The 20,990-nt window shown below is 47.9% G+C and overlaps 1 protein-coding gene across 2 annotated transcripts in view; it reads left to right on the top strand.

The window, feature by feature from the left end:
- The window catches only part of AARS (alanyl-tRNA synthetase), a 26,311-nt gene extending 6,323 nt beyond the window's left edge, over positions 1-19,988 (top strand). For both annotated transcript variants that reach the window (XM_012806147.2, XM_023514073.1), the window contains exons 3-21: positions 833-1,021; positions 1,316-1,461; positions 2,129-2,320; positions 3,723-3,867; positions 4,222-4,367; positions 5,394-5,502; positions 5,903-6,053; positions 7,024-7,148; positions 7,850-7,994; positions 10,275-10,453; positions 11,412-11,525; positions 13,043-13,249; positions 14,465-14,649; positions 16,865-16,973; positions 17,632-17,745; positions 18,280-18,399; positions 18,524-18,610; positions 18,936-19,049; positions 19,448-19,988. In XM_012806147.2, the coding sequence (XP_012661601.1) occupies positions 833-1,021; positions 1,316-1,461; positions 2,129-2,320; positions 3,723-3,867; positions 4,222-4,367; positions 5,394-5,502; positions 5,903-6,053; positions 7,024-7,148; positions 7,850-7,994; positions 10,275-10,453; positions 11,412-11,525; positions 13,043-13,249; positions 14,465-14,649; positions 16,865-16,973; positions 17,632-17,745; positions 18,280-18,399; positions 18,524-18,610; positions 18,936-19,049; positions 19,448-19,633 (2,763 nt within the window). In that variant the 3' untranslated portion in view covers positions 19,634-19,988. The remainder of the gene's footprint in view (positions 1-832; positions 1,022-1,315; positions 1,462-2,128; positions 2,321-3,722; positions 3,868-4,221; positions 4,368-5,393; positions 5,503-5,902; positions 6,054-7,023; positions 7,149-7,849; positions 7,995-10,274; positions 10,454-11,411; positions 11,526-13,042; positions 13,250-14,464; positions 14,650-16,864; positions 16,974-17,631; positions 17,746-18,279; positions 18,400-18,523; positions 18,611-18,935; positions 19,050-19,447) is intronic.
- The last annotated feature ends 1,002 nt before the right edge of the window (positions 19,989-20,990 follow it).

Raw genomic sequence — 20,990 nt, 5'->3', positions numbered from 1 at the left:
GCTATTTTTTGGTTGCAGCCGTCATTGTTGTTTGGCGGGTCCGGGCTGGGGATTCGAACCCGCCACCTTAGGTGTACGTGGCTGGCGCCTTAGCCGGGTGAGCTATAGGCGCCGAGCCCATGGAAATGTTCTTTATCTTTCTTGCCCAATATGGTAGCCACATACTAGATTATTGATCTAGTATGACCAAGGAACAGAATTTCTAATTTTTCTAAATATTAATTACTAATTATTTAATTTTAGTTAATTTAATTTTACATGGTCACAAGGGTCTGGTTACCAAATTGCACAGCGCTGAATTAGACGGGCCTAATGGTGAAACAAAGTAACAGATAACAAGGATGCATCTATGACTTCATGATCCTCAGGGTGAGGTCATTCTGCCTCCCCAAACATCGACTCATTCATCAACATTGTGTTAATTTTTACTTCCTCAGTATGTCTCAATTTTTTTTTCCTCTTCACCTTTACTATCAAGTGCGCATACCCGTTTTCAGAATAAGATCTTTCAGAAAGATGATATAAGCAGCTCAGCTTTCACTGCATCAGCTTTGGCTCTTATCTCAGATCTGGTGGGCCTCTCCCCTGTAGTGTCCCTGGCAGTGGTGGGAATTGTTAGGGAACCAGGTCCAAGGAGAACCTGCTCCAAGATGGGCTCCCTCTGCTGTGGCTCCATCAGGCCAGCTGCTTCTGACAAATGTCTGTATTCAAGGCTCATTAAATCACAAACTGTAATTTATATGCTGTCCCTTCCTGCCAGCATGTAGCACCTGATATATCCTGCAGCTCATTAAAAGCTAAACTGTTCTTTTGTTGTTGTTTTTTTTTAAAGTTCAAACCCATCTTTCTCAACACTATTGACCCATCTCATCCAATGGCAAAGCTGAGCAGAGCTGCCAATACACAGAAATGCATCCGGGCTGGGGGCAAACACAATGACCTGGATGATGTGGGCAAGGACGTCTATCATCACACCTTCTTTGAGATGTTGGGCTCTTGGTCTTTTGGAGATTACTTTAAGGTAAGCTCAGAGCTAGGCAACCAACGGGGTTTTGAATAAAGTGGTCCTTTCCAAGGAAGGAACAGGTTCTAATTTTGCTTATTTTAAAATGTGATCACCTAAGAGGTTCAGGAGTTAAGGGCATTCAGTACCTGTGATTTGATGATTTCCATTTGGATTTCTTACATAAATTGATCCTGATTTAGTTGAGTGTATAGTGAAGATATTATCATTTTTATCTGTTTCTAGATTCTGGTCTTTTCTTACTCATACTAATTAGATTTTGGTTTGGCTTTGTACTCTATCTTTCTATAGGAATTGGCTTGTAAAATGGCTCTGGAACTTCTCACTCAAGAGTTTGGTATTCCAGTTGAAAGACTTTATGTAACTTACTTTGGTGGGGATGAAGCAGCTGGCTTAGAACCAGATCTGGAGTGCAAACAGATCTGGCAAAATTTGGGGTAAGAATGCAGTTCACTTGTTGAGGTACAGAGGAATAAAGTGATTGCTCACTTCAGTGCAGGAGGGAGGTCTTTGACCTGGAGTGCATCATCATTTCCCATTTGGGGATGCACATTTTCAGATGCAGGTGAGGGTAAGGGGTAAGTGGGAATAATTATCTTTCCCTGTATTAACTGCTGCTTAGTATGTTTGATCATTCGTTGTTGAAAGCTGGCATGAGTCTCTCTTTTTCGCTTTTCTTTGAGACAGTCTCAGTTTGTCACCCTCGGTAGAGTACTCTGGTTATCATAGCTCACAGCAACCTCAAACTCTTGCGCTCAAGAGATCCTCTTTCCTCAGCCTCCCAAATAGCGGGGACAACAGGCATCCACCACAGTGCCCGACTATTTTTGGATAATGGGTCTCAGTCTTTCTCAGGCTGGTCTCAAATTCCTGAACTCAAGCAATGTACCTGCCTTGGCCTCCCAAAGTGCTAGGATTACAGGTGTGAGCCACCGTGGCTGGCCTGTGTTCTGCTTCTTTACCCTGCTAAGCATGCAGCCTTAGCATTAGTAATTGCTAAAGGGTAGGACTTCTTTATAAGAGATGGTAAGAGTTTCTTTTGTAGTGGATGCAAGTCTGGACAGAATCCCTGTCAGTGGCTATAACTGGTCTTGTCTTGTGCAGGCTGGATGATGGGAAAATCCTCCCTGGAAACATGAAGGATAACTTCTGGGAGATGGGTGACACAGGCCCATGTGGTCCCTGCAGTGAGATCCACTATGACCGGATTGGTGGCCGGGATGCTGCACACCTTGTCAACCAGGATGACCCCAACGTGCTAGAGATCTGGAACCTTGTGTTCATCCAGTATAACAGGTGGCCTTGGGGTCCTGCTCCATTCCTGCTAAGAGTGGTACCTTTCCTAGAGCCGAGTAGAGAAAGGAACTCCAAGCTATGTGGCTGTCTTCTTGGAAGGCTCTTTCTTTCTTTTCTTTTTTCTTTTTTTTTCTTTTTTTTTTTTTGAGACAGAGTTTTACTATGTGGCCCTCCACAGAGTGCCATAGCATCACAGCTCACAGCAACCTCAAACTCTTGGGCTTAAGTGATTCTCTTGCCTTAGTCTCCTGAGTAGCTGAGACTACAGGTGCCCACCACAAAGCCTAGCTATTTTTTTGGTTGCAGTTGTTGTTTAGCAGGACTAGGTCAGGCTCGAACCCACCAGCTTCAGTGTATGTGGCCGGTGCCCAACTCACTGAGCTATGGGCACTGAGCCAGGAAGGCTCTTTTCTGGTCTGATCTTTGGGGACAATGGAGCGATGCTAAAGCAGGCTCCACAGGCATCATGGCATCTTATAGCACTTTTTTTTTTTGAGACAGAGCCTCAAGCTGTCGCCCTGGGTAGAGTGCCGTAGCATCACAGTTCACAGCAACCTCAAACTCCTGGGCTTAAGCGATTCTCTTGCCTCAGCCTCCCAAGTAGCTGGGACTACAGGCACCTGCCACAATGCCCAGCTTTTTTTGGTTGTAGTTGTCATTATTGTTTACAAGGCCCTGGGCTACATTCGAACTTACCAGCTCTGGTATATGTGGTTGGCGCCTTAGCTGCTTGAGCTACAGGCACCAAGCCCCCCCCCCCCCTTTTTTTTGAGACGGAGTTACACTATGTCACCCTCAGTAGAGTGCTGTGGCATCACAGCTCATAGCAACATCAAACTCTTAGGCTTAAGCAATTCTCTTGCCTCAGTTTCTCAAGTAGCTGGGACTACAGGCACCTGCCACAACACCCGGCTGTTTTTTTCTTGTGCTTGTCATTGTTCAGCTGGCCTGGTCCAGGTTTGAACCTGGCAGCCTTGGTACATGTGGCTGGCACCGTAACCACTGTGCCGAGCAGTTATAGCACTTTTTTTAACCACTGTTTCTCAAGTTGCACTCAGATCTCAGGGACAGGACTAGGCCTATTCTTTTATGACTTAGTCTTACCCCACATAACACCTTCTAAGGGTAGCTCTTCCTGTAACGTTATTCTTACTATACTTTGGGCTGCTGTTTTAAAGCTAATTTCCTTGAAGCTTGCCTTCCTCTTAAGTGGGCTCCAGAGTACTTTTCCTTCCTTTCTCCCTCTGCTCTCCCTCTCCTCTCTCCTCCCCTCTAGGCAGAGGCAAATGGCAAATAGCTACAGCCTGCAAACTGTGCTGTGTACCGACTTCCAACCAGCAGGGACTGGAGAGGTGGCAGCCTGAGTCCCTGCTTCAACTTCCTGTTCCTCTGGATCGTACAGGGAAACAGATGGCATTCTGAAACCTCTTCCCAAGAAAAGCATTGACACAGGGATGGGCCTGGAGCGACTGGTGTCTGTGCTGCAGAATAAGATGTCCAACTATGACACTGACCTTTTTGTTCCTTACTTTGAAGCCATTCAGAAGGTACTGATCCTGTTGCAACCATTTCAAACTTCTGTAGAGGTTTCCAGGGTGGACTCTTAGTATCCCTGTCAGAGATAAAATGACAATATGCTTTGCCAGCAAGCAAGGATGCCAGTTATCATCGGCCTCCTTCATTGTTAATGATGACAATGTGAAGCTTAAGGCGCAAGGCAGTGTAATTTGTTGAGTAGGGGCCTGACTGGAGTCTCCTTACTCTCCCATGACCACTGTTCTCCCATCTGGTGAGGGGAAGTCTTTTCTCCTAATACTCCTCAGTACGCTGGGAACCTCCTCAGGCAAGGCAGCATCAGAAGGGCTGCTTCCTAAGGGGCTGCCTGCTGGCTTTATCTGTAGGGCACAGGTGCCCGGCCCTACACTGGGAAAGTTGGTGCTGACGATGCCGATGGGATTGACATGGCTTACCGGGTGCTGGCCGACCATGCGCGGACCATCACTGTGGCATTGGCTGATGGTGGCCGGCCTGACAACACAGGGCGGGGGTAAGTATGTTAACAAACAGGGCAGTGTTTGGACTGACACCACGAGTTTTAAGTGAACTTGAAGCCATAGTTTATTTTTTCCTGTATCTTCCGGGTAGTTAGAAGGAATCTTTCCCCCCTCCACCTGCCTTTTTTTCAAAGGGATGAAGGAAATTTCAGCTAATGTTAAAGAGTTGCCATTATATTAAACCTTTGTTGCTCAGTACAAGATGATAAAGATTATTATTTAAAGCTGATAGGATATTGGCAGGGGCAGAGGAGGGTTAAGTATTGACCAACCCCAGGTTTAAGATAAAAGAAAGTCTTTGAAAGAGCAAGACAAAAAGTTGTGTTATGCCCAGAAGTTCCCCAGAGACCACACAGCCAGACAAGCCGAATTTGCAAGGGAGTCTTTTTACTGAAGAGCTGGCCGGTGACTGCCTCAGTGTCCCAACAAGGGGTTTCTGAGAGCAGCCCTGAGTGCTTATGGGGTTGGGTTTTTAAGGCTTGGTCTGCATTCTGGTTGGCACGCAGGCTGTCCAGGTGCATCCGGGGAGGGCAGCAAGCAAGCATTGGACAGAAGCAGAATTTTGCAGTTAGTCATACATCTTTGTTTTAATATTTCCCCCTTATACATCTTACTTTTAGTACTTCCCCCCCATACATCTTAGTTTCAGTACTTTCCTCACCTGGTATTATTTAAAGGTCAGTCCGGGAACAGTTGGTACCTCCTCATCCATTTCCCAGGGAATTAGCCAAGCAAGAAATTGGGAGTGAACTAGAAACAAGAAATCAATTAGTACTTTCCCATCTAGCTTTGGCGTGAACTAGACGTCAATTTTTTTGAAAGTTTGCAGTCCAGAAATCTGCCAGGAGTTAACTGGTATTTTTCCACTTTAGCCTTGGCTTGACACTCTCCTACTTTAGCCTACGCCCACTAGGCCTAACAGTTGGTCATGTTGTTGTGGGTAGAATTCCAAAGGACACCCTGTAAAGCCCTCAGCAGGGAATGGTGTCTAGCCGGGTACTTGTTTCTGCCTCTTACAGGTATGTGTTGAGACGGATTCTCCGCCGGGCTGTTCGATACTCGCATGAGAAACTCAATGCCAGCAGGGGTTTCTTTGCTACATTAGTAGATGTTGTTGTCCAATCACTGGTAGGTGTATTTCTCTGCTTATCTCTTCTGTGCCAATGGGAGGTGGCACACTGTTAGTGAGCATTTTTTTTTTTTTGAGACAGAGTCTCACTATGTTGACCTTGGTAGAGTGCCATCGTGTCATAGCTTACGGCAACCTCAAACTCTTGGGCTTAAGCGACTCTTTTGCCTTAGCCTCCCAAGGAGCTGGGACTACAGTAGCCTGCCACAACACCCTGCTATTTTTTTGGTTGTAGTTGTCATCGTTTGGCAGGCCCAGGCTGGGTTTGAACCCGCCAGCCTTGGTGTGTGTGCCCAGCACCCTAACTGCTGATCGACAGGCACCGAGCCTATTACTGAGCATTTTTAAGAGAGGTTGTGGGAAAAAAAGAACGCCTCCCCTCTATTTCCCCTTTGTCAGGGAGAAGCATTTCCTGAGCTAAAGAAGGACCCAGACATGGTGAAGGACATCATTAATGAAGAAGAAGTGCAGTTTCTGAAGACTCTCAGCAGAGGGCGTCGCATCCTGGACAGGAAAATTCAGAGCCTGGGAGAGACCAAGACCATTCCTGGTAAGGACCTATCTGTGCCCTTTTCCATCCCAGCTGTTTCATCTTTCTGGGCCTTCTTCACAGACTGAGAATAGGTTCCCATGTCTCCAAGGCGAGCAGAGATTATCTAAACTGCTTTTGGTATAAAGTGGGATTTATAGTAAAATTATAAAACTAATGCGTTATTGCTATAAAGTACTCAAATAATGCTGAGTACAGGCCAGGCGCAGTGGCTCACGCTTGTAATCCTAGCACTCTGGGAGGCTGAGGTGGGTGGATTGCTTGAGCTCATGAATTCAAGACCAGCCTGAGCAAGAGTGAGACCCTATCTCTACTAAAAATAGAAAAACTGAGGCAAGAGGATCGCTTGAGCCCAAGAGTTGGAGGTTGCTGTGAGCTATGATGATGCCATGGCATGCTAATCACACTGATAGCTTCAGACTCTGTCTCAAAATTGGTCAATAAATATAAAGATTTTTTTTTTAAATCCTGAATACAACTGTATTTAAAAAGTGAAAATATTTCTCACACTCATTTCTCAGGGGTAACAACTCTGAATAGTTTGGTGTATTAAATATTTTTCTGTTTGGATGCAAGTACATGTAGGTATTTGTAGGGGGAGGGATATATGTGTATATCAAGCAAAAATAGGAACATTTTGGTATATACGTTTTATTTTTCACCAGATGGGAAAATTAATTCCAAAGATTTTTTTTTTTTTTTTTACTGAAGTGTAACATACATGGGGAAAGCTTAATGAATTTTCACAAACTGAACTCACTCATGTTCAGATCAGGAAACAGAACTTTGCTAAGGGAGACCCTTGTGCTTCTTCTAGGTCAGTTTGAAAAGTTCTGATGGTTTTCTTAATACTGACTTGCCTTGTCCCTTAATCCCTTCTGTCCATCTTAGAATCCACTGGGGGGAGGGGACACTTGGAAAGGAAGCGGCCGTCCATGCTGTTTTGACACAACTCCTTTGTTCTGTGTAGGGGACACTGCTTGGCTTCTCTATGACACCTATGGGTTTCCAGTGGATCTCACCGGACTGATTGCTGAAGAGAAGGGCCTGGTGGTAGATATGGATGGCTTTGAAGAGGAGAGGAAACTGGCCCAGGTACCAAATTTGGAGAGTGAATAGCAGACCCCCCACCAACCAAGCCAGGACTTGGCTGTGAAGCAAGCACAAGTTTCCTTCCATTAAAGTCTGTGAAATTGGCTCAGCGCCTATAGCTCAACCGGCTAAGGCGCCAGCCACGTACACCTAAGGTGGCGGGTTCGAATCCCCAGCCCGGACCCGCCAAACAACAATGATGGCTGCAACCAAAAAATAGCCGGGCGTTGTGGCGGGCGCCTGTGGTCCCAGCTACTTGGGAGGCGGAGGCAGGAGACTCGCTTGAGCCCAGGAGTTGGAGGTTGCTGTGAGCTGTAATGCCATGGCACTCTGCCCAGGGGGACAGCTTGAGGCTCTGTCTCAAAAAAAAAAAAAAAAAAAGTCTGTGAAATTCTTTCTTTCCCTAGATAGGTGATTCTCAACTCAGAGTGGTTCTGCCTCCCACGGGGCATTCAGCAGTAATGTCTGAAGATATTTTTGGTTATTAGAATTGGGGTTGGGATGCTGTAGTCATGTAGGGATGCTGCTCACCTATAGTAAGGGAGGACAGCCTCACAGTAAAGAATTACCTGGCCCAAGGTGTCAGTCGTGCTGAGATTCAAAAACCCTGTTTTAGAGGTTTATCCTGGGCGTAGTTTTTTAGCAAGTTTGAATTCTTTTTCTCTTACTTTAGGGTAACTTATGCTTGTTTCTCTAACTGGCAGCTAAAATCACAAGGCAAGGGAGCTGGAGGGGAAGACCTCATTATGCTGGACATTTACGCTATTGAAGAGCTCCGGGCAAAGGGGCTAGAGGTCACAGATGATTCCCCAAAGTACAATTACCATTCGGACTCCAGCGGTAGTTACGGTATGTTGCGGTGCTCCTTTTGCTTCTGAGCTTTCTGTCCCTTATCTGGAGGTATTTGGGGAAACGTTTCTCAGGATCAGGCACCCAGCATCTCTGAAGGCCTTTCCTGCAGTGCTTACAGTCGTGCTGTACACTTTTATACTCATTGGCACCCTTGCCTGGTAGTTTTCTTAACTCTTTATCTTGAAATAATTATAGTCACAGGAAATAGTTAAAAAAAACTATAAGGACTTGATAGAAACTATGCCATGTATCCTTCATGTATTTTCCCTACTTCTTTTTTATTTTGAGACAGAGTCTCACCTTCTTGCCCCCAGTAGAGTGCTACGGTACCATAGCTCACAGCAACCTCAAACTCTTGGGTTTAAGCGATTCTCTTGCCTCAGCCTCCCAAGTAGCTGGGACTACAGGTGCCCGCCATACACATGGCTATTTTTTAGAGATAGGGTCTCACTCTTGCTCAGGCTGGTCTCAAATTCCTGAGCCCAGGCAATCCACTGGCCTCGGCCTCTCAGAGCTGGGATTACAGGCATGAGCCACCATGTCCAGCCCTAGTTTCCCCTCATTTTAACATCTTGCGGGAAACCAGGCAATTGACACTGATACACTCTCCAGTGGCTATTGAATTTTTTTTTTTTTTTTTTGGTGGCTATTGAATTTTGCATGTGGGTAATAGCATTATAAAGTTAAAAAACAAATTAACAGGTAATAAATGTTATTTCATTTTTGCTCTGGTAAAGAATAGTCATACCTAAATTTATCCAAGAAAGCCTACTGAATACACACTTTTTGAGTTGACCTTGGACTCAGGGATTTATTGCCACTCTTAAAGATCTGCTAATCAGCTCAGCGCCTGTGGCTCAAGCAGCTAAGGTGGGTTGAATCCAGCCCTGGGCCTGCCAAACAACAATGACGGCTGCAACCAAAAAATAGCCAGGTGTTGTGGTGGGCACCTGTAGTCCCAGCTTCTTGGAAGGCTGAGGCAGGAGAATCAATTGAGCCTGGGAGTTGGAGGTTGCTGTGAGCTGTGATGCCACGGCACTCTACTCGGGGTGACAGCTTGAGGCTCTGTCTCAAAAAAAAAAAAAAATCTGCTAATCAGGATAGTGCCTATGGCTCAAGAAGTAGGGTGCCAGCCCCATATACCAGGGATGGAGGGTTTAAGCCTGGCTCTGGCCAAAACTGGAAAAAAAAATTGGAGTGGCTCCTATGGCTCAAAGGAGTAGGTTGCCGGCCCCATATACTGGGGGTGGAGGGTTCAAGCCCGGCCCCAGCCAAAACTGGAAAAAAAAAAATTGGGGTGGTTCCTGTGGCTCAAAGGATTAGGGTGCTGGCCCCATATACCGGAGGTGGTGGGTTCAAACCCAGCCCTGGCCAAAAACTGCAAAAAAAAAAAAAGAAAGAAAAAAAAGATCTGCTGATCAGATTCACCAAGTATCTGCTCAGTATCTCAGAGTTAGGGTGGCCAACTGTCCCAGTTTTTTTTTTGAGACAGAGTCTCCCTTTGCTACCCTTGTTAGAGTGCCATGGCATCATAGCTCACAGCAACCTTAAACTCTTGGGCTCAAGTGATTCTCTTGCCTCAGCCTCCCAAGTAGCTGGGACTATAGGCACCTGCACAACGCTCAGCTATTTTTAGAGATGGGGGTCTTGCTCTTGCTCAGACTGGTTTTGAACCTGTGAGCCCAGGTAATCCACCTGGCTTGGCCTTCCAGAGTGCTACAGTTATAGGTGTGAGCCACTGTATGCAACCAACTGTCCCAGTTTTAAAACTGAAAACTCACATGCCAGGAATTCCCCTCAGTTAAGGAAACTGGGACAGTTGCCTACCCCACTGAGTGTTGTATTCTTTGGTAGAAAACCAGTGTGCTTGCTTCTGAATTAAAACTGGACAATTAGGACCTAAGAATAGTTAGAGAAATAGAATCCAGCAAAAGCCAGGTAAGAATATGTGAATAGGCTCAGTGCCTGTGGCTCAAGTGGCTAAGGTGCCAGCTGCATACACCTGAGCTGCTGGGTTCGAATCCAGCCTGGTCCCGCCAAACAATGATGACGGCTACAACCAAAAGACAGCCGAGCATTGTGGTGGGCGCCTGCAGTCCCAGCCACTTGGGAGGTGGAAACAGGAGAATTGCTTGAGCTCAGGAGTTGGAGGTTGCTGTGAGCTGTGATGCCACAGCACTATACCCAGGCTCTGTCTCAAAAAAAAAGAAAAAAAAAGAATATGTGAATAAAGTCATTGACCTTATGTTCCCTGTTCTGTGCATTTCCACTGGGCAGTGTTTGAGAACACAGTAGCTACGGTGATGGCTCTGCGCAGGGAGAAGATGTTTGTGGAAGAGGTATCCACCGGCCAGGAGTGTGGAGTGGTACTGGACAAGACCTGCTTCTATGCTGAGCAAGGAGGGCAGATCTATGATGAAGGCTACCTGGTGAAGGTTGATGACAGCAGTGAGGATGTGAGCCAGCACTCTTCTTCCTTGTTAGCTGGGAGTGGGGCAGCAGCAAGCAGCTCTCCCACTCCTCAGTACTGCAGGCCTGGACCTAACAGACCTTTGGGATGGGTACTATTGTCAGAGTTTCTGTTTTTTGTTTTTTTTATTGAAGCAAGAGTCTCACTTTGTCACCCTCAGTAGAGTGCTGTGGCATCACAGCTTACAGCAACCTTAAACTCTTGCCTCAGCCTCCCTAGTAACTGGGACTACAGGTGCCCACCACAGTGCCCAGCAGTTTTTTTTTGTTTGTTTGTTTAGCAGGCCCAGGTCAGATTTGAACCTACCAGCCCTGGAGCTATTCTTTCCCTGTTGCTTCCCAATCATTGGGATCCTTGTAGCCAGGGTGCAAGGTTTGATATGCTTTCCTTATAAATAAGGAGGGGCAGCTGTCTGGTGGGCAGGTGTCCTTGTAGGAAACTCAGCCCCTACCTCTGCCACTGCTGAGTTTAGTCTCGGATGAGTTACTGTGTCTCCCCTGGCTTTTCAAATTCTGTTGAAATTCTCTTAATACATCTATTTTATTTATTTATTTATTGTCCCCTTGGTAGACAAAACTCAAACTCCTGGGCTCAAGTGATTCTCTTGCCTCAACCTCCTAAGTATCTGGGGCTACAGGCGCCCACCACAACGCCTGGTTATTTTTTGTTATGTAGCTGGCCCAGGCCAGGTTCAAACCCACCAGCATTGGTATATATGGCCGGCACCATAACCACTGTGCTATGGGTGCTGAGCCTAATCCTCTATTGTTATTAATGGTATACATGTGTGTGTGTACACACTGTTAGAGTGTCTTAGGGAACATACATGTGTATATAATTGACATAATGTTTTGTGTCTGTGAATTTATATGTTTACATATGAGGGAATTGAGGTATTTTTCCAGATTTATTTATTTTGGGGTCTTTTCCTTGACTCTTCTTAGAAAACTGAGTTTACAGTGAAGAATGCTCAGGTGCGAGGAGGGTATGTGCTACACATAGGAACCATCTATGGCGACTTGAAAGTAGGTGATCAGGTTCGGCTGTTTATTGATGAGGTGAGTTCTGTCCCCTTTTGGACCTGGATGGACGTCCCTTCCTTCTCTGGCTTTTTTTTTTTTTTTTTTTTTTTTTTGAGATAGGGTCTCATCCTTTTGCCCAGGCTAGAGTACAGTGGTATCAGCCTGGCTCACCAGAAACCCCAAACTCCTGGGCTTAAGCAGTCCTCCTGCCTCATCCTCCTGAGTAGTTGAGACTATATTTGTGTGCCACCATGACTGGCTAATTTTTCTACTTTTTTGTAGAAGTAGGGTCTTGCTCTGTTGCCTGGACTGGTCTCAAACTCCTGGCCTTAAGTAATCCATGCACTTCAGACTCCCAGGGGGCTGGGATTACAGGTGTGATCCACTGTGTCTGGTCTTTCTGTGGCTTTAAATTGGCTTGTCATTGTTGTCACTACTAAGTGAAATTACAAGTGCAGGAGTAAGCTTTGGGGCATTTTGTGGATTGTGAAAGTTGTGACACAAGTTACGTATGTGTGTTCTCAAGCCAGGGATTTCACCAGTAATTTCAGCTGAGATCTTTTAAAATCTTTTGTTTCACTATGTCACCCTCAGTAGAGTGCCATGGTATCACAGCTCATAGCAACCTCAAACTCCTGGGCTTAAGCGATTCTCTTACCTCAGTCTTCAAAGTAGCTGGGACTACAGGTGCCTGCCACAATACCTGGCTTTTTTTTTTTTTTGTAATTGTCATCATTTGGCAGGCCTGGTCTGGGTTTGAATCTGCCAGCTCTGGTGTATGTGGCTGGCGCCCAAGCTGCTAAGCTGCAGGCACAGAGCCTGCTTTTCTAATCTCAAGTACGTGTTTCAGTGTCCAGGATCCCATATTAAGAACTAGGCTATTGCATGTGTCAGATCCAAATAAATGGTTTAGAACAAGACAGCAATGTTTATTTTGCACCTAAAGATCCAAGCTGATAAAAAGGCTTTGCTGCACAAGGTCAAAGGGCCCAGCTTCTCCTCACTTGCTCTACCTTCATTCCTTGGGTGTTGCCCTTGATTTCATGGTCCAAGAGGATAGCTATCATGGAGTAGGTCAGGGGCTGGCAAACCTTTTGTGTAAAGGGCCATATAGTAAATATTCTTGCTTTGTGGATTATATGCTCTTGGTCATGATTATTCAACTGTTAACTGTGACCCACAAGCAGCCATAGACAATACACAAACAAATTAGAGTAGCTGTGTTCCAATAAGCCTGTTTATAATAATTTGTAAAAAATAAGTGATAGGCCAGATTTGGCCCATAGGCCATAGTTTGCTAACTGCTATTCTAGATGGTGGAAGAGGAAGGGGAGGGCATGCCCCTTTGCTTTAAGAGTATATATCACTTTTGCTCCCAGCCTATTGACCAGACCTTAGTCACATGGTAAAAATCAGCTGTAGGGAAGCTGGGAAATGTAGTCTTTATTCTGGGCAGCCAAACGTCCAACTTAAAATTCTCATACTTTGGGGAAAGGGGGTAAACAACTATTGGGGATTGACTAGCAGTCTGATACAGCCCTCTTCCTTTATAGCCCCGGCGGAGACCTGTCATGAGCAATCACACAGCTACTCACATTCTGAACTTCGCCCTGCGCTCAGTGCTTGGGGAAGCCGATCAGAAGGGCTCGTTGGTTGCTCCTGACCGCCTTCGGTTTGACTTCACTGCCAAAGGAGCCATGTCCACCCAACAGATCAAAAAGGCCGAAGAGATCGCTAATGAGATGATTGAGGCCGCCAAGGTAGGCTGCACTGTTTGAGCTCTTGGGTCATGACCTTCACTCCTTCCCACACCATCACTGTCAGGCTCTGCTGTCTTGTGCTCCCACTCCGTTATGTCAGATCCTGTACTGCACATAGATTTGTTTAAAGCAATGATGCTTATACTTGGCTTTTGTAGTGGGCAGTGGTGGCATTTAAGACATGGTGAAAGGTCTTTGCCCCTTAGGACAACCAGAGCTCTTCTATTTATGTCTGTTTACATATAACATTTGGTTCAGCACAGCACCTGTGGCTTAGTGAGTATTGCACCCGTCCCATATACCGAGGGTGGCAGGTTTGAACCCGGGCCCTGGCCAAACTGCAATAACAAAAAAAAAAAATAACCGGGCATTGTGGCAGGTGCCTGTAGTCCCAGCTACTAGGGAGGCTGAGGCAAGAGAATTGCCTAAGCCCAAGAACTGGAGGTTGCTGTGAGCCGTGATGCCATGGCACTCTACCGAGGGTGACCAAATGAGACTTTGTCTCTTAAAAAAAAAAAAAAAGATTTGGTTTGTACATTTCCAAATGGGTGGAAATTCACATTAATCCTTTTTTTCGAGATAGAATTTCAGTATGTTGCCCTCGGTAGAGTGCCATGGCTTCTTAGCTCACAGCAATCTCAAACTCTTGGGCTCAAGTGATTCTCTTGCCTTAGCCTCCCAAGTAGTTGGGGCTATAGGTGCCAGCCACAGTGCCTAGCTGTTTTTAGAGACAGAGTCTCACTCTGGCTGAGGATTGTCTTGAGCCCCTCAGCTTAGGCAATCCACCTGCCTCAGCCTCCAGCCTCCCAAGTGCTAGGATTATAGGCGTGAGCCAGCATGCCCATTGATCCTCTTGACTTTGTACATGGTGTGTTATTTCTGGGCACTTGCCGGGCGGAGCTGTGGCTAAACCTCACACTCTCTGTGCTACCTCTTAAAAGCACATCCAGGGTGGGTGGTGCCTGTGGCTCAGTGGGTAGGGCACCGGCCCCATATACCTAGGGTGGTGGGTTCAAACTCAGCCCCGGCTGAACTGCAACAAAAAAATAGCCGGGTGTTGTTTGAATCGCCTAAGCGCAGGAGTTGGAGGTTGCTGTGAGCATTGTGACGCCATGGCACTCTACCAAGGGCGATAAAGTGAGACTCTGCTCTACAAAAAAAAAAAGCACATCCAGGGACCTTTTCCAGTTTTTTTTCTGTCTTTTTCTATGGCAGCCCGTCTATACCCAGGACTGTCCCCTGTCTACAGCGAAAGCCATCCAGGGCCTGCGGGCTGTATTTGATGAAACCTATCCTGATCCTGTGCGAGTTGTCTCCATTGGAGTCCCAGTGTCCAAGCTGTTGGATGACCCCTCTGGTCCTGCTGGCTCTCTTACTTCCGTGGAGTTCTGTGGGGGAACGTGAGTACTGCGGAGGAGCAGCAGACTAGGCTACTGTCCTCATCATTTGGCATCCCAGGCTAGACCAGCTGTTACGTTTCTGAGGTTGGCATGATGTTCTCTGACATGCAATTGTCAAACAGCATTCCCAGGAGCCTTAGCATCCTCGTGCTCCAGGCAGACCCTCAATGTCTGCCTATAACATGTCCTGGGTTTGGCTGGGTGTAGTGACTCACACCTGTAATCCCAGCACTTTCAGGCTGAGGCAGGTAGATTGCCTGAGCCCATGGGTTTGAGTCCAGCCTCAGCCAGAGCAAGACCTTGTCTCTAATAATTAGCTGGTATTGTGGTGGGCGCCTGTAGTCCCAGCTACTTGGGAGGCAGAGGCAAGGGACTTGCTTAAGCTCAGGAGTTTGAGGTTGCTGTGAGCTGTCACTCCAAGGCACCTACCAAGGGTGACAAAATGAGATTCTGTCTTTAAAAAAAAATGTTGGCTCAGCGCCTGTGGCTCAAGTGGCCAAGGCACCAGCCACATACACCTAAGGTGGCGGGTTCGAATCCAGCCTGGGCCCACCAAACAGCAATGACGGCTGCAACCAAAAAATAGCCAGGCGTTGTGGCGGGCGCCTGTGGTCCCAGCTACTTGGGAAGCTAAGGCAGGAGACTCGCTTGAGCCCAGGAGTTTGAGGTTGCTATGAGCTGTGATGCCATGGCATTCTACCCAGGGGGACAGCTTGAGGCTCTGTCTCAAAAAAAAAAAAAATGTCCTGGGTTTGTGAGGGGATGAGAAGCAAACAACTTATTAACATTCGTGCACTGAGGCTGGCGGGTTTGAACCTGGTCCAGGCCAGCTAAGCAACAATGATAACTGCCACAAAAAAATATCTGGGCATTGTGGTAGTCCCAGCACTTGGAAGGTTGAGGCAAGAGAACTGCCTGAGCCCAAGAGTTTGAGGTTGCTGTCAGCTGTGAAGCCATGAAGAGTCTCTGTCTCAAAAAAGAAAAAAAAACAACACTCACCACATCGTTGCCTGCTGCTATTCACTGGGCTGATACTAACAAGGAGGCTGGTGTGAGTCCAGGATTCAGCAAGGCCCTGGAGTGCTCACAAGCTCCTGAGCAGGCACTTGTTAGATCCAGCTCAGTCTGGCTTGGGAAAAGGACTTGTTTCTGCCAACTTGCATTCCTCTATAGTGCTTAGGGGATGGTCATGGAGGCCTGTGAAGTTCCTACTTTCAAAGGAAGCTGGGTGAAAAGAACTTACTGGCTCGGCGCCTATAGCTCAACCGGCTAAGGCGCCAGCCACGTACACCTAAGGTGGCAGGTTCGAATCCCCAGCCCGGACCTGCCAAACAACAATGACGGCTGCAACCAAAAAATAGCTGGGCGTTGTGGCGGGCGGCTGTGGTCCCAGCTACTTGGGAGGCAGAGGCAGGAGACTCGCTTGAGCCCAGGAGTTGGAGGTTGCTGTGAGCTGTAATGCCATAGCACTCTACCCAGGGGGACAGCTTGAGGCTCTGTCTCAAAAAAAAAAAAAAAAAAAAAAGAACTTACTAAGGCCAGTTCATCCCATCCTGGGCCTCCTACAGGCCTCAGGCAGGCAGAGAGTGGGGGCAGGGGTGTGTTGGGGGGGGTGGAATCACCTTCTAGGCCTCTCTGCCCAGCTGAATTGGGCCTGCAAATGAGCCCCACTTCTGCCTGAATACCTGTTTGCTAACACTCTTTAGGCCACAGGAAATAGCTTTCATAAACTTTACCCTTGCAGGAGAGTGACTAGGGGAGTCAATGATTATTTGGGGGTCTCTGTTTGAGGCAACTAGGGGATAAAACCTATTTATTTGTTTAAGGGGTTGTGGTAACATTTTAAAGGATATCCTCCAGTATTCTCGCCTAGTGAGCAGGGATATAAAAATATATCACAGGACCCAAAAGTGTCACATAGAACCTAACAGCAGTACTGTGGTATTGATTGTCAGGGATTCCAGAGCACTTTGATGTATATCTTAGTTGATTTTCATAGCAGCCATGTGAGGGAAAATTATCCCCATTTTATACATGAGAACACCGAGGCTCACAGAGAAGGAGTCTTTCTTGCTCAGTGTCAGAATCCTTAACCAGAGCTGTGTTATGAAATTCCCTTAAACATGGAGGGCCTGTGCACTGCTGCCTTGAGAGCTTCCCTGGGCAGGATCACCCCTGGGCTCAGGTCACCAAAGACTGTTGTTCTGCCACTCAGGCACCTACGGAATTCAAGTCATGCAGGAGCTTTTGTGATTGTGACTGAGGAAGCCATTGCCAAGGGTATCCGGAGGATTGTTGCTGTCACGGGTGCTGAAGCCCAGAAGGTGAGCAGATCTGACTGGGTTGTGGCTTATTTGAGCAGGCGGGAGGAGCGCAGTCTCTGCTGTGCTGTGGCTGCTGTGATCAGAATGAAAGTGGTGTGCTACTTCCAAAGTCCTCTGGTTCCCCCTACCTGGCAGAAGAAAGCCACCATTGCCATGAGATTTCCACGCTCCTTTATGTTTAATCTTTTGAAATATGTGTGAGTTTGGCTTCTTACTCCTCAATAGTTCTTGGAGGAGAGTACTACATAGTTTTGCTGTGGCTTCAAGTATCCCCAGAGCTTATCCACATGTCCCTAGGGTGCGTCCCCTAGTCTGACATATATGCAGTAGGATGCTAACTCTGGATGTATGAACTGTAGCTTGTGTCTAACTGTGCCAGTACCTGAGAGACGGTCATTTCAGAGGCTGACAAGGGCTCCTGTCAAATTCTCAGTCATGTCCTCAGCCCAAGTAGAAGCAGGCTTTGCTGGCTGAGGGTGAGGAAAGTTTTCTAGGGCAGGAGGGCATGAGGCTGCTTCCTGGGAGAAAGAAACTTTTGGTGTCTTGAGTGTGTTGCTCCATACCCTATTGTTGGGGCTGCCATAGCCATTTACACACAGAATAGTGAGGCTACATGTCACCTGCCTTGGAGTTTACAACTGTGATTGTCCCCTCCTAGGCCCTCAGGAAAGCAGAAAACTTGAAGACATCTCTCTCTATCATGGAAGCCAAAGTGAAGGTCCAAACTGCGCCAAACAAGGATGTGCAGAGAGAGATCGCTGACCTTGGTGAGGTAAGAGTGGCCTCCTTCCCTCCTCATGAGTCCGACATTCACAAGCACTCACTGTGGCCAATCAGGTCATGGTTCCCAGTGGAATGGGTCTCTGGGTTGACTTCTGTGGTCTGCAGCCTTGCCAGGGGGACCCCATGGGTCCTGGCCTGTGAGCCCTTGGACCTGCCTGCCACTCCCATTTCTCCTAGTTGGTGAGCTCAGTCTGAGTGTGTCCAGAGCTGAGGGAGATGGGGAAGGTCCTGAGGTGTCTGAGCCTGTGCTTCTAGCCTGGAAAAGACCTGGCTTCCTAAGAGCCCGGCTTTCTCTGTGCCACTCTGTCTCTTCCTGCTGCCTTTGGTCCTGCAGAGACTAGTCTCACAGCTCCCCAGTTGGGGCCATGAGGCTGCTCACAGATGCTTTAGTGGTTTTGCTTTTTTTTTTTAAAATCTCTCTTTTCCCAGACACTAGTCAGGGGGCACATTAGTTGAAAGCCAGTAGAGTGAATGGACTGGAGCCTTCACCCTTGCTCCTGTGATCTTGTGGTTCTGTTTGCAGTCCCTGGCCACCGCAGTCATCCCACAGTGGCAGAAGGATGAGTTGCGGGAGACTCTGAAATCCCTGAAGAAGATCATGGATGACCTAGACCGAGCAAGCAAGGCTGATGTCCAGAAGCGAGTGAGTCCTGGTCTTCAAGGAAGTCAAGAGGATTTCCTTGGTGGAGACCAGCGAGACTGTTGTCTGGGTTTGGGGGCCTGGGTTTTGGCCTGAGCCCCGCTTTTCTGGACTTTTCTTTTTGAAGGTGTTGGAAAAGACAAAGCAGCTCATTGACAGCAATCCCAACCAGCCCCTTGTCATCCTGGAGATGGAGAGCGGCGCCTCAGCCAAGGCAACCCAGGGGCTGGGGGTCCCCTTTCTTCTGGGTCTTACTGGCCCTCTGGTGGCTCCAAGTTGGGTGGTCACCTAGGGGCTCACTATCTGGGCTGGAGATCAGGCTGAGAGCCATGGAGAGACCTAGTGGCTGCAGAGCAGTGGGTCCTGGCAAGGGGAACAGTTCCTGGAAGTGGGAAGTCAATCTCAGTCAGGGAGGCTCCTGGGGACAGCACCTGCTTGTGGAGAGGTGGCAGGTGGATGGTGCTGAGCTCTGCAAACTGCTCTTATGGAGAATGGGACCCTTCCCCAGGCCATGGCCTGACACCAGCTTCTTCCTACAGGCCCTGAACGAAGCCTTGAAGCTTTTTAAGACACATTCCCCTCAGACATCTGCCATGCTCTTCGCTGTGGACAATGAGGCTGGCAAGATTACGTGCTTGTGTCAAGTTCCTCAGGTCAGAACTGCCTGCAGCCTTGGTCCAAACCCCGCAAGCCCCTATGGCAATGCGAAGCGTCAGTTCTTACGATTGTTTGCCAAACCTGCACTTTCATGTGTGTGCAGCCCACATTAGACATAGCTGTTTGTCACCTTAGCTGGTACCCCTTACCCTCAGGCCTTCTCAGTAGTGAATACATGTAAATGTGCTGGCTGATACCGAATTTTGCCACTCTATGTCTCTGTACTGGTGGTGGCCATTGACTACCCCTCTGTATAGCTGTGGAGTCTGTTTAAGCTTCTGCTACCACCCAGGGTAGGAATAGGTACCTGTGACTCCTTTATCCTTTTTCTTACCCTTGACCCCGCCTCAGTCCCATCCTATTCTGACTCCTATTTCTGGCTTCTGTCTTCTAGAATGCAGCCAATCGGGGCCTGAAAGCTAGTGAGTGGGTGCAGCAGGTGTCAGGCCTGATGGACGGCAAAGGTGGTGGCAAGGATATGTCTGCCCAAGCCACAGGGAAGAACGTGGGCTGCCTGCAGGAGGCGCTGCAGCTGGCCACTTCCTTTGCACAACTCCGCCTGGGAGATGTCAAGAACTGAGGGAGGAGTTACTGCCAACAAGAAATGTCTTCCTCTCACCAATGGGCCACAGTCCATCCAGCAGCTCTCCATCTACCATAGGGATATGTGAATCCTGGAACCTTTAAATAACCTCATCCGTCCTAACCCAGCAGTGACTAGAACTCACCTGGGAGCTACCCTGGGGTTCAGGGCCCCTGTGAATTTGTGTCCTGAGCCCTGCATGTCGGCACTATACATCTAGAACACTCTCCTGGGATTGCAGTTACTGTCATCACACTCAGGGCTACAGACAGCTCTCTAGACCCAAGGCTTCCGGGTCTGCTAGCAGGAATCGTTTTTGCTGCAGAGAATAAAAGGACCATGTGCAATACTTGATGATGCCTGTGATCTCTAGTCTCCCTGCATAGGGGCTCCCTGTTTGACAGCCCTTGGCTCCTTGGGCATCTGGAATAAATAATGTGGCTCCACTGGGCTCCTGGATGTAGTCCTCACCAAGTCAAGTGAGGAATCCCAGAATCCTGACCTTTGGGAATGGCCCTTGGGGTTGCCTCAAGATGCTGGTGGAGGTGGAGGCACAGCAGGTTGGGAGATGGAGAGACAGTAACAATTCACCGACAATGGTCTGTGTAGTAACTGGAAGCAGAGGTTTTTCCTTTCTAGGAGCCTCTCTTAGGAGAACTCTACATTTCTTAGGCTTGTGCCCCTCCACCCCCTCCTTTTGACGCTGTTGATGTGAGGTCAGAGATCTCCTCTGGCATAGGAAATATTTGGGGTGCAGCTATTGTCTCCCCACTCCACTGACTTCCCCATCATTCCAATTTCCTATATCCAAAGGTGGCCAATGAGGACAGGCACCCTGCTCTGGCCCTGAGTCTGGTTTGCCCAAGTCTAAAAACAGCTGGGTAGGGAAACGGGAGGTTACAGGGACTGCTTACCTGTGCAGGCCTGGGCTGACTGCAAGCCCTCCTAGGGCTCCAGGGTCACTCAGCTCTGCACAGTGAAGCAGGAGGAGCAGCAGTCTGTGTTGAGGGAGGGGAAGCAGAGGGTGGATGCCCTGGCTTCAAGGAGCACGTGCCAGGGTGAGGGGTATAGGAATACAGGGCAGGGAGAGAATCCCATTTGTTGACTCATCCATTCATGCAACAAAAGGAAAGAATGACAAAGTCCTCACCCTCTTGGGCAAGGCAGAAGGGAACACAGAAATGTCACACAAATAAGTACAAGGTCAAAATAATTATAGCCTCCACAAGTGAAAGGAAAAAGTCGTGCGCCCCAGGGTGGCTCCGGCCTGGAGGTTAGAGTAGCTCGACACTCCGGTAGGGCTGCCCAGGCAGTCCACCCCCACCCAGCCCTAGAGTCTCTGCCGCGGCCTAGC

Source organism: Otolemur garnettii, unplaced genomic scaffold, assembly GCF_000181295.1.
Source record: "Otolemur garnettii isolate 467f Iridium unplaced genomic scaffold, OtoGar3 scaffold00047, whole genome shotgun sequence".
NCBI lineage: Eukaryota > Metazoa > Chordata > Mammalia > Primates > Galagidae > Otolemur > Otolemur garnettii.
Note: the sequence above shows the minus strand (reverse complement) of the source record. Positions and strands in the feature narration are given on the sequence as shown.